The following is a 13027-nucleotide window of genomic DNA, read 5'->3' on the forward strand; positions in this document are numbered from 1 at the left end:
TTCTGTGTTGTTGCCAGCAAGCTCCTCACTGCACTTCCACCTGATCTGCCATCTTGTTTGTTCTCCTGGTTTTAGTTTTGACATTTTGAGCTTTAATCCGTTTTGAAACTCTTTTTGTATATGGTTCGAGGCATAGATCCTGTTTCATTTTTCCGCATGTAGAAATCTAATTTTCCCAGCACCATTTATTGGAGACTCTTCTTTCCCTATTGAATGGATTTAGTATCCTTGTCAAAAATCAGTTGACTATAGATATTTCTGAACTCTCAATTCTGCTCCATTAGTCACCAGTACCAGGCTGTTTTGATTATAGGAGCTATGTAGTCAGTCAAAATGAAGAACTATGAGTTCCCCTACTTTGTTCTCTTTTAACATTGTTTGAGCTATTCAGAGCCTCTTGTTATATAAATTTGAGGATTGTTTTTTCTATTATACAGAAGGTTTTTGGAATTTTAATAGGGATTATGTTCAATCTATCGATTGCTTTGGGTAGTACTGACATCTTAACAATATTGCCTTTTAGTCCAGGAACATGAAACATCTTTTCCCATATTTAAGTCTTCTTCAATCCCTTTCAGCAGGAGCACAGTGGCTCTGTATGATAAGTAATGGACATCAAATCATGAGGTTGGTGGTTTGAGTCCATGAGTCGCTCCTCAGAAAAAGATGACGTTTTCTGCTTCCGCAAAGATTTACAGCCTCGGAAACCTTATATGGGGTTTTTCTGAGTCAGAAGACGCTATGACATTCAATAACAACAATCCGTCTTTAACACAGTTTTATAGTGTTCACTGTATATATACTTTAAGTCCCTGGTTAGATTTCCTTCTATATGTTTTATTCTCTTACATGCCATTGTAAACAGAATTCTTTCCCTAATTTATGTTTCAGATCTCATTGCTGGTGTATAGAAACCCAACTGATTTTTGTTTGTTGATCTCGTACCCTGAAATTTACAAAATTCTTCTACTAGCTTTGCAAGTTTTCTTGTAGACTTTGGGATTGTCTACATATGAGGTCATACTCGGTGACTTTGCAGGGGCAGATCGCTAGGTCTTTTACCTGTTACAGTGCTGAGTGGGTTCAAACTGCACACCTTTCAGTTAGTAGCATGCTCTGAACTATTGGACCACCCAGGTTCCTTCATGAATCGAGGTTGTTGTGAGCTGTCATCAGGTTGGTTCTGACTCATTGACCCAATGCATGACAGGATGAAACACTACCTGATGCTTTGCCATTCTCTGAATTGTTGCTATGTTTGAATCCATGGATTCGAGCTACTGTGTCCATCTATCTTGTGGAGGGCCTTCCTTTTTTGCACTCATGCTCTACTTTACCAAGCATGGTGTCCATTTCCAGGGACTGATCCCTTCTGATAACAAGTTCTGAGTAGGAGAGATGAAGTCTCGCCATGCCATTCTTATTTCCAAGAGGCATTCTGGCTGTACTTCTTTCAAACAGATTTGTTTCTTCTTCTGGCAGACCATGGCACTTTCAATATTCTTTACCAATACCATAATCCAAATGCATCAGTCCTTCTTTAGAACTTCCTTACTCATTGTACAGCTTTTACATGCATATGTTGTTGCATGCTGTGGAGTCAGTTCTGACAGAATTTCCTTATTCATTTCTCATTCATAGTGATCCTGTATAGGGACTTTCAAGAGTGATGAGTGGATTGGAAATGCTGACTTTATGGTTACCAGTCCAGTGCTTATCCTACACCAGGACTCACATGCATATGAGGCAATTGAAAAATACCATGATTGGGTCAGGTGCACATTAGTCTTAAAGTGAAATCTTAAGCTCTTTAACACTTTAAAGGAGGCCTTTTGCAGAAGATTTGCCCAATGCAATCTGTCATTTGATTATTTGACTGCTGCTTCCATGAGGACTGATTAGGATCCAAGTAAACTGAAATCCTTGACAAGTTCAATCTTTTTGCTGTTTATCATGGTATTGTTTATTGGTCTCGTTGTGAGGATTTTTGTGGTCTTTACATTGAGGTAAAATCCATACTGTCATCTTTGTTCTTCACCAGTAAGTACTTCAAGTCCTTTTCGCTTTCAGCAAGCAAGGCTGTATCATTTGCATATCACAGGTTATATGCCTTCCTCCAATCCTGATGGCACATTCTATATAGAATCCAGTTTCTCAGATTATTTGTTCAGCATAAAGATGAAATAAGTATGGTGAATGGATACAACCCTGATGCACATCTTCTCTAGTTTTAAACTATACATTATTTCCTTGATCTGTATGAATAACTGCCTCTTGGTCTTTAGATAGGTCCACATGAGCACAATGGAATGTTCTGGAATTCCTATTCTTCACAATGTTGTCCGTGGTTTTTTATGATCCACACAGTTGAATGCTTTTGCAAAGTCTGGTATTCAGTGCTTTTGGGCAAGATCCATTTGATGTGAACAATGATACCCCTTGCTCTACACCATTAGTCATTTGCTGTTGTTAAGTGCTGTTGAGTCATTTCTGACTCATAGCAACTCTGTAGAGCCTTTCCAAGGAGCAGCTCGAGGGTTTGAACCACTGATCTTAAAATTAGCAATCCAGTACTTATCCTACAGCGCCACACCATGCCTCCCATTAGTCACTGTTATTGTTGTTGTTAAGTACCATCGAGTTGGTTCAGACTCACAGCAACCCTGTACAGGGTTTCCTAGAAACAACTCATGGGTTTGAAATACCAACCTTGTGGCTCATAGTCCAGTGCTGGTCCTAAGTGCAAATTAAAACCACAATGAAATATGTTGTTAAGTTCCATCGAGTTGCTTCCAACTCATAGCGACCCTGTACAGGGTTTCCGAGGACTGGCTGGTGAGTTTGAACAGTGAATCCTGGGGTTCAAGCCAATCTCGTGGTCTAGTGCTTATCCTACAGCACCCACCAGGATACATTTTAATAATAGGATGGCTATTATAAAACATATGCATACGGAAGTAGGACAGTGAATAAGGAAGACCAGAGAATAATTGATGCATTTGGGCTATAGCATTAGAGAACATTAAAAGTACCTTGGACTGCCAGAAGAACAAACCGATCTGTGTTGGAAGAAGTATGGCCAAACTAATAAAGAACATCCATATAAACGGAGAAAAGACTGAAGTTGTCAAAGACTTCATTTTGCTTGGATCAACCATCAACACTCATGGAAGCAGCAGACAAAAAAATCAAATGATGTATTGCATTAGGGAAATCTGCTGCACATGACCTCATTAAAGTGTTGAAGATCAAAGATGTCAGCTTGAAGACGAAGGTGTGCCTGACTCAAGCCATGGTATTTTCAATAACCTCAAATGCATGCAAAAGTTGGACAGTGAATAGGAAGATTATAGAAGAATTGATGCATATGGTATTGGAGGAGAATATTAAAAGTACTATGGACTTACAAAGAACAAACCAATCTATGTTGGAAGACGTACAGGCAGAATGCTCCTTAGAAGCCAGGATGGTCAGACTTCGTCTCTCATACTTCAGACATATTGTTAGGCGGGACCAGTCCCTGGAGAAGGATATCATGTTTGGCAAATGGAGGGTTGGAGAAAAAGAGGAAAAGCCCAACAAGATGGACTGGAACAGTGACAGCAGCAACAGTCTCAAATGTAGCAACGATTGTGAGGCCAGGTAGTGTTTCATTCTGTTGTGCACAGGCTTGCTATGAGTGGGTACCAACTCAACGGCTCCTAGCAACAACAGCAAATTATAAAAAAAGAAGGAAAACAAGTGTTGGCAAGGATGTGAGAAACAGGAACACTTACACATTCATTCATTAAAAAGCTCTGATACATGCTATAACATGGATGAACTGGAAAACATCATGCAAAGTGAAAGAAGCCAGGTACAAAAGGGCAAATATTGTATGTTCCCACTGACATTCCTAAAGGCCAAAGTTTATTGGCAGTTATCAGGGGTTGGGTAAGGGGGCAATAGGGAATTAAAAAAAGAAGAAGAAAATGTAGAAAATTCCAACTATTGATGAGTAGGGATAGAAAATAACCAGTAAACCATAAGACAGTTTTTGTCATAGTATGTACCTGCTGTATGTTTCTCTAGGTGTCATAAAACCACAACTTAAAAAGATACAGGATAACGTTGGCTGAGAGATGACTATGGTGTGATGCTGTAGAATAAGCAAGCACTGGACCGCACGGTTGGTTTGAACTGCAAGGTCTGTGGTTCAAACTCTCCAGCCACTCCTTAGCAACCCTATATAGGGTCGCTCTGAGTCAGAGCCCACTCAGCAGCACTGAACAACCAAAATAAATGTGACAAATACGTTTTTATTCACTAAAGAGATACTTTTAATCACTTTCTCAGTTCCCCTATGAATAGCTGGATTCAGGTACTCAAGTTTCACTTCATCAAACTTCTCTCTCTCACACACACAGACACACACCATAAACGTATTATAATGTTGTTGTTGTTCTTGTTGTTAAGTGCCATCGAGCGGTTCCAACCCATAGCGACCCTGTATAGGGTTTCCGCAGAGCAGCTGGTGAGCTTGAACTGCCAACCTTGTAGTTCAAACGGCTTTGCAGTCTGGTGCATTAACCCACAGCGCCATACCAGGACTCCATTAGGATGTTGAAATTAGACAACGACACTTTTAACTTTTCAAGAGAAATCCAGAAATCTAATTTCTTATAAGGTAAGTATACTCAGTGATGTTGTAGGTTAATGCAATAGACTGCAAGGTCATTTGCACCGCAAGGTCGGTGGTTCAAGCTCACCAACTGCTTCTTGGAAGCCCTGTACAGGGTTGTCCTGAGTTGGAACCAATTACATGGCACTTAACAACAACAACAATGATCACACAGTGCTATTAGGGAACCCCTACATTGCTATCAGCCTCAAATTCACCATGCCATGTGCTGGGATTCACATCTTAAAAAATAAAAACGATCCCAGTGCATTCATTATCACATCAGAATAGAAATTTAAAAAATCTTCTATTAAGTATCCCTCTCTCTTAAGTTCTTCTTTATTTGTAATGAGTGCTTCAAAGATCATGCTACAGTGGGCACCAGGCTTGGACACGTTGCAGTAACTCCTAAACTCTCTGTTTATAACCCTAGTCTGCCACTAAAACAATTCTCTCAATGTCACTGCTATGGATTGAATTGTGTTCCACCTCCCCTGCCCAAAATATGTGTAGAAATCCTACCCACAAAGTCGCTTTGAACAGCAAGGTCGGAAGTTCAAGCTCACCAGCTGCTCCTCAGAAACGTTATACCCGGTCAGTATGGATCACAACTCCATGGTACTTAACAACAAACAAAGTATCTGTGGATACAAACCTGTTTGGAAGTACGGCTTTCTTTGTTATGTTAATGGGCCCATTAACAGTATAGTGTGTGTTCTGAGTTGTAAGGAGCAGCAGCAGCAGACACAGAGCACATATGGGGGTGGGGAGGCAGATATCAAGTGGAGATGGCCACCCCGGGATGCTGGAGCTACAGAAGCAAAGACAAGGACCTTCCCCCAGAGCGGATAGCTTTCCTTAGAGTCAGCACCCTGAATTTGGACTTCTAATTTCCTGAACAGTGAGGAAATAAATTCTGTTAATTAAAGCTACCCACTTGTGGTCATTCTGTTAGAGCAACACGTGGAAACGAAACCAATGACCCTTTTTCCTCTAAAAATTTTTAATGAAAAATGGTCTTTTATTTAAGTACATCATACCCAGAACTTAGAAATTAGGAAAGGTGTGCACAGGGCTGTATTCTTTCACCATACTTACTCAACCTGTATACTGAGCATATAATCTGAGAAGCTGGATTATATGAAGAAAAACATGGCATCAGGATTGGAGGAAGACTCATTAACAACCAGCAATATGCAGAAGAAAATAAAGAGTACCTAAAAGACTTACTGATGAAAATAGAAGACCACAGCCTTTGGTTTAAGTTGAACCTCAATGTAAAGAAAACAAAAATCTTTACCACCGGACCAATAAACAACATCCATATAAATGGAGAAAAAGACTGATGTCAAAGACTTTCATTTTGCTTGGATCAACCATCAACACTCATGGAAGCAGCAGTCAAGCAATCAAATGACGTATTGCATTAGGCAAAATTTGTAGCACAAGACCTCTTTAAAGTGTTGAAGAGCAAAGATGTCAATTTGAGGAGTAAAATGCACCTGACCCAAGCCATGGTATCCTCAGTAACCTCAGATGCAGGTGAAAGTTGGACAGTGAATAAGGAAGATCACAGAAGAATTGATGCATTTGAGATAAGGTGTTGGAGGAGAATATTGAGAATATCATGGGCTGCCAAAAGAACAAACCAATCTATGCTGGAAAAAGTACAGGCAGAATGCTCCTTAGAAGCCAGGATGGCCAGACTTTGTCTCTCATACTTTGGACATACTGTCATGAGGGACCAGTCCCTGAAGAAGGATATCATGTTTGGTAAAGTGGAGGGTCAGAGAAAAAGAGGAAGGCCCCCAATAAGATGAATTGGCACAGTGGCAGCAGCAATGGACTCAAACATAGCAACAATTGTGAGGTTGGTGCAGAACCCGACAGTGTTTCACGCTATTGTGCATAGGTTTATTACAAGTTGGTACTGACTCAATGACACCTACCAACAACATCCACAGTTTAAAAAAATGACACAGTAGTCCCTGGTGTCACTCTCCTTTCACTGCTTCCTAACCCCTACTCCTCAGAGGCAACTGTTGCTTCTCTGTGTTCTGACGATTCCATCCCTCTCTCTTCTAAACAGCATGCCTATGAATCTTCTTCTTGCTTTACCCACTGTAGGCTAGAGCAGCTGGCCTCTTGCTATGATGGATGATTATTTTAGCTCAGTGACATCTGTCTTTCCTCCCTTCCCCACCCAGTATGATCATCCCATTCCTTATAACACCTCTATTAGCAGTATTGACCTTTCGGTCTTATTCTATCAAGTACAGACAGCATCTCCTATGTCCCAGTCTTCTAGGATGGAAGCATGTTAGCAACCTCAGCTTGGAAATGCAGGAAGCAGCCCATCCCTTACCTTTGTCCTGTTTCTACTGTCTGTTCCCAGTCCTGCCTGGCCAGGAACAGCCGCATCTTTAGGACAAAGGCCGGCAGGAAGCTTGCTGAGGCTACTGTGATCTGGTTCACAACCTCCAGAGCCCCGGAGTAGTTCTGCTGCACCATAAGGTATGTTGCCTGTGGATAGAAAGGGTAAGAGCAGCCCCTAAAGTTCACTGTCCACGAAAGGAGATAGGGTACACCCAGTGTCTCCTGCAGGGCGAGTAGAGTGACAGGTGGCCACTGTGGTCTCCTCAGCTGGGCCAGGGAGTCCTCAGGCCCCTGCTGGGCAGCAGTCCTGGCAGCCCCTCAGGGATAGATCTGTCACTCAGAGTGTCAATTAAAGGTTCACAGCAGCCTTGGGTTCCTGGCTGAGCAAGGCAGAGGCTCCAGGGGGATCAGCAAGGTTAGAAAAGGCCAAGCCATGTGAGGGCTACCCTGAGGGGCAGATCTGGGGTCACTAGGCAAGTTCCTATTTCCCACTGGCTTTTCTGAATTTTGTCATAGAAAGCTGTTGTGTAAACCTTGTCATGTAGTCGATTCTGGCTCATAGAATGTGATGCGTGCAGAATAGATGGTGCTCCATTGGCTTTTCTTCACGGTTATCTTTATGGAAGCACATTGCCACGTCTTTCTTCCGATGAGCCACTGGGTGGGTTTGAACTGCCAGCCTCTCACCATACAGGGACTTGGATGAAAACTGCTCAGCGGGGCCAACTTTAGCAACTTTAAGGCAGTTAGGCTTTGTGGGAATTTTACTCTACCAGGGTTCCCTGGGTGGGGTCCTGGCCTCTGCAGAAACAACAGCAGCCTCTCTGCCCAGGAAACCCTCTTCAGGGATAAAGTTCCCCTGGCAGGAATGGCGTAAGTGATACCACATAGTAGGGACTACAATCAATGACATAAAAAAAAAAAAAAAAAGATGCACATGAATTGCTGATTGGAAAAAGGATTTGCTCTGTAAACCACACAATTCACAATAAAAAGTTTAAAGAAAAAGAAACCAAATGACATATGCCTTATAGTTGTTGCTGTTAAGTGGGTTTTAACTGCTAGTAACCCACTATAGGGTTTCCAAGGAGCAGCTAGTGAGTTTGAACCGCTGACCTTGTGGTTCACACAGACCTTGCAGTCCTTTACTTATCCTACAGTGCCCCACCAAGACTCCTTGCCCTATGACTAAAACTACATTCTTAACATCATTGTTATTTTCCACCCTGGAAACTTGGTGGGGCACTCTAGGATAAGCACTGGATTGCTAACTTCAAGGTTGGGGTTGTTCAAACCTACCAGCCGCTCCTCGGAAACCCTATACAGGGTCGCTGTAAGTCAGAATCAGCTCGATGGCACTTAACAACAAATCTCCCACCCTGAAGTGGGTGCTGTGTGGAGCCCCCTTCTGGAACAGGAGAGTCAGCAATCCTGTTTCTCAGCTGAGCCTCCTCAAGGTCACACCCCCTTCCTGAGGCAGTCTATGTCATGGGGTGGTGGTAGTGCTCTGTGGACTGGGTTCCCACTCATAGCTACCCTGCATAGGATTTTTGAGGCTATAAATCTTTATGGGAGCAAAAGCCTCATTTTTCTCCTGTGGAACGAATGGTAGTTTTGAACTGCTAACTTGTGAGTTTAGCAGCCCGACTTGTAATCACTATACTAACAGAGCTCCTTTGTATAAGGTTTCTGAGGATAGAGGTCTTTATAGAGCAGAAAGCTTCATCTTTTCCCCTTGGAGTGGCTGGTGGGTTTGAACAGTCAACCTTGTGGTTAACAGTCCAATGCTTAGCCTGTAGCGCCACCAGAGGCTTGTCAGAGACGATGTTAAAAGTCAGTCCAGATTCCAGATTCCACATGGCACTGCCTGAGGCCTTTGCTGTGTTATGGGTTGAACTGTATTCCCCCAAAATATGCATAATCAATCCTGCTATATCTGTGGTTACAATCCCATTGGGAATAGGGTTTCCTTTGGTATCTTAATGAGGTAGTATTCATGTGTTGTTCTTGTTGTAAGTGGCCCTGTAGAGGGTTTCTGAGGAGCCGCTGGTGAGTTTGAATCGTCAACCTTGCTGTTCAAACCAACCTTGTGGTCAAGTGTTTATCCTACGGAGCCATACAGTATTAGTATTTGTTGTTGTTAGGTGCCATCGAGTCGGTACTGACTCATAGCCACCGTAAGCACAACAGAAGAAAACATTGTCCGATCCTGGGCCACCCTCACTATTGTGGCCACTATTGATGCTGCCACTTGGCCAATCCATCTCACTGGCAGTCTTCCTCTTTTTCTCTGACCCTCCACCTTACTAAACATGATATCCTTCTCCAGCAACTGCTCCCTCCTTAGTATTGTTGTTGTTGTTGTGTGCCATGGAGTCGGTTCCGACCCACAGTGACCCTGTACAGAGTTTCCGAGGCTATAAATCTTTACGGGAGCAGAAAGCCTCATCATTCTCCCGCGGAGCAGCTGGTAGTTTCAAACTGCTTAGGGTGTTTTAATTCGATCTCTTTTGAGATTTAAAAGGGTAGAATAAGAAAACAACAAGCAAAGAGAAATGAGGAATAGAGGCCATGACACATGGAGATAGCCAAGGAAACAAGAACTGTGAGAAAATAAATTTCTGTTTGTTAAAGCCACCCATTTGTGGTATTTCTGTGAGAGCAGCACTAGATAATAACCAAGACTCTGTGACGGTGGCATCATAACTCAGCTTCTCCCTCTTCACAGCTCTGCTCCCTTCAGTCCTCCCATGGGTGATCTCTGATAAATCTCCAGTCTCCTGCTTCCCAGAAAACCATCTCACGCACTTCAGAACCTATGCATAGAAAAAGACTTGGAGGCGCTGTCTAAACATGTTGACCTGAGTCATTTGGTGGAGGTGAGGCTGAGCCTATCTTTTAAATTTACTTTCTGACTGTGTTTTTTTCAGACTTCTGGTTTTTTTAATGAGGATGTATTCATTTTGTAAAAAAAAAATATACCAAAAGAAGAGACTATGAGGATAGTTATTCTCTCAAATGTTGATTTCAAGAGGGTCGCATAAGAAAACAAGAATGTGATGTAAATTTAAAATCCCTAGGTGGCGCAAGCTGAGCATGGTGGCTCTGTAGGATAAACACTGGACTGAGAAATACAAGGTTGGCAGTTCGAGCCACAGGAGAATGATGAGGCTCACAGTTCTTATTTCCTTGGCTATCTCCTTGTGGCATGGCCTCTATCCCCATTTCTCTTTGCGTGCTATTTGCTTATTCTACCCATTTAAATCTCAAAAGAGATTGATTTAAAACACCCTACACTAATACTCTAAGGAGCTCTGGTAGCGTAGTGGTTACGAATCGGGCTGCGAACCTTAAGGTCAGCGGTTCGAAACTACCAGCCGCTCCGTGGGAGAAAGATGAGGCTTTCTACTCCTGTAAGGATTTACACCCTCGGAAACCCTGTACAGGGTCGCTATGGGTCGGTACCAACTCAACGGCACTTAACAACAACAACAACACTAATACTCTGATAGCATAGTGGTTACGAATCAGGCTGCGAACCTTAAGGTCACCAGTTTGAAACTACCAGCTGTTCCACTGGAGAAAGATGAGGCTTTCTGCTCCCGTAAAGATTTACAACCTCGGAAACCCTGTGCAGGGTCGCTATGGGTCGGAATTGACTCAACAGCACTTAACAACAACAACAACACTAATGCTGTATGGCTCCTCAAATATTTACAGCCTTGGGGCACAGACTCATACTAGCATATATGATTTGCTCTTGGACACTAAACTATAAGGTCCACGGTTCAAGCTTACCAGCCGCTCCTCAGAAACCCTATACTACAGGGTCATTATGGGTCTGAACCAACTAGATGGCATGTAACAACAACAACAACAATACTAAACTATAAACATTAGTGATTCGAACCCACCGAGCGGTACCAAGGAAGAAAATGCCTGGTGATCTGTTTCCACTAAGATAGTCAAGAAAATCCTCAGTTCTACTCTGTAATGAAAGGGGTCGCTATGAGTCGGAATCAACTTGTCAGACACTAACAAGGATTTAAATTAAGATCAGAAAATTCAAAACATATAACAGATTGTGTGTGTCTCTCTTTTATGGCTAAGTGAATGCTCAGACAAGGAAAGAAGGGAAAGGACAAGATGAAGAGGGGGCAAGAAGGCGTCCAAGAAAAGGGGCAGTGAGTGGAACCAAGAAGAAAGACAAGACAGAGAGTCTGAGAAGAAGACCTTGATCAACCCCAATGAAGAAGGAGACAGTTAGGCTAAGCAGGAAGGAGTGTAAGAGTGGGAACAAAACCTGGGCTGCTGGGCTCTTGGGCTAGTTGCTAATCCTCTCTGGGCCTCTGTTCTTCATCTGTCAGGTAAGGGACTTAAAGGCCAAGGATCTGGCCTGAGGTCATCTGGTGGCTACCTAGCTAGGGTACTCTCCCTATTACTCACCTTTCCCATCATCCCCAACACATCTTTGGTGTCTTGAATTCCTTGTTCCAGGTACTTGATGGATTTTTTCACAGTGTGGGGCTTGTCTGAGGTCAGGTCCATCCAGCCTCTGAGTACATAGCCCTGGGATGAGAAGTAGATGAGAGATGAAGACCCTGGTCCCACACAGCCTTGGCCCAGCCTGCACCCCACCCCCACACTGAGACCCTGTCCAGCATAGCCACTTTTCGGGGGGCATCCAGGCTCTCTCATTGCCAGGACTTCCTACCCAGCTTTCGAATGCCTGCTAGGCCATTCCTATCCCCTCCCCAACAACATCCCTTCACCTGGTTAGCTACTATTAGTCTTTACAACTCAGCTTAGGAGGACTGTCCACCAAGAAGCCTTCCCTGGCCTTCCAGGCCAGGGTAGGACCTTTCCCTGCTCCTTCTTAAACTTTTCACCATTACCCTTATGAAGGCTGGCTCTCTCCTTGTCTTACAATTGCCTGCTTACTCCTCTAGCTTCCCAGCAAGTCAGGGGGATGGGGAGGATATGGGGGCAGAAGCCACTCCCAGTTTTTAACAATTCTTAGTCCAGCTTGGGGCCGGCCTGCATGTGCACTCCATGAATGTCCTCCGAGTAAGTGAGCAGAAGCCACTTTGAACTCACTGGCCTTGCCAGCTCCTAGGGAAGAGTCTTCACCCACGTCTCCTGGCAGATGGGGAGGCCTAGCCTGGTGTTTCTCAGTTCTTTATCAGGACTGCCTTCCTAAGGAGCCTGCTTGAGTCCTGGTGGCACAAAGAGTTAAACATGCAACTGCAAACAAAAAGGTTGGCGGTTAGAACCTACTCTGTGGCTCCATAGGAGAAAGACCTTGGGATCTGTTTCCATAAAGATTGTTGTTATTGTTAGGTGCTGTCCAGTCAGTTTTCACTCATACAGACCCTATGTACAGTAGAACAAGACACTTCCCCATCCTGCACCATCCTCACAACCATGGTTATGGTGGAGCCCACTGTGACAGCCATGGTGCAAACCATTGCCTTAAGGGTCTTCCTCCATTTTCCTGACCTCTGCTTTCCAAGCATGAAGTCCTCTTCAGGGACTGGTCTCTCCTGATCACATGTCCAAAGTACATGAGATGAAGTCTTACCATCCTCACTTCTAAGGAGTATTCTGGCTGTACTTTTTCCAAGGCAGATCTGTTCATTCTCCTGACAGCTCATGGTATATTCAATATTCTTCATCAACTTCATAATTTAAATACATCAATTCTTCTTCAGGCTTCCTTATTCATTGTGCAGCTTTCGAATATGCATGAAGCGACTGAAAAATGCTTTGTCTTGGATCAGGTGCCCCTTAGTCCTCAAGGTGCTATCTTTGCTTTTTAACAGCAGATGTGCCCAAGGCAATACATCATTTGAGTCATTGGATTTCTTTCTTTCTTTTCTCTTTTTTGTAAGGTTCTTATTGTGGATTGAGTGAAAGTTTACAGGGCATTATCAGTTTTACATTAAACAAATCATACACCTTGTTTCATTACAATGATTATAATCCCCTCCA

General features: G+C 43.2%; 1 protein-coding gene across 1 annotated transcript in view; it reads right to left on the reverse strand.

Annotated features, from left to right (window-relative positions):
- Nucleotides 1-13027, reverse strand: part of TTC21A (tetratricopeptide repeat domain 21A) — a 68309-nt gene that overhangs the window by 46154 nt on the left and 9128 nt on the right. The window contains exons 5-6 of the mRNA XM_006869179.1: nt 11483-11605; nt 7026-7183 (exon numbers count right to left, since the gene is read on the reverse strand). Of these exons, the coding sequence (XP_006869241.1) occupies nt 7026-7183; nt 11483-11605 (281 nt within the window). The remainder of the gene's footprint in view (nt 1-7025; nt 7184-11482; nt 11606-13027) is intronic.

This window comes from Chrysochloris asiatica, unplaced genomic scaffold, assembly GCF_000296735.1.
Source record: "Chrysochloris asiatica unplaced genomic scaffold, ChrAsi1.0 scaffold00127, whole genome shotgun sequence".
NCBI classification, from domain to species: domain Eukaryota; kingdom Metazoa; phylum Chordata; class Mammalia; order Afrosoricida; family Chrysochloridae; genus Chrysochloris; species Chrysochloris asiatica.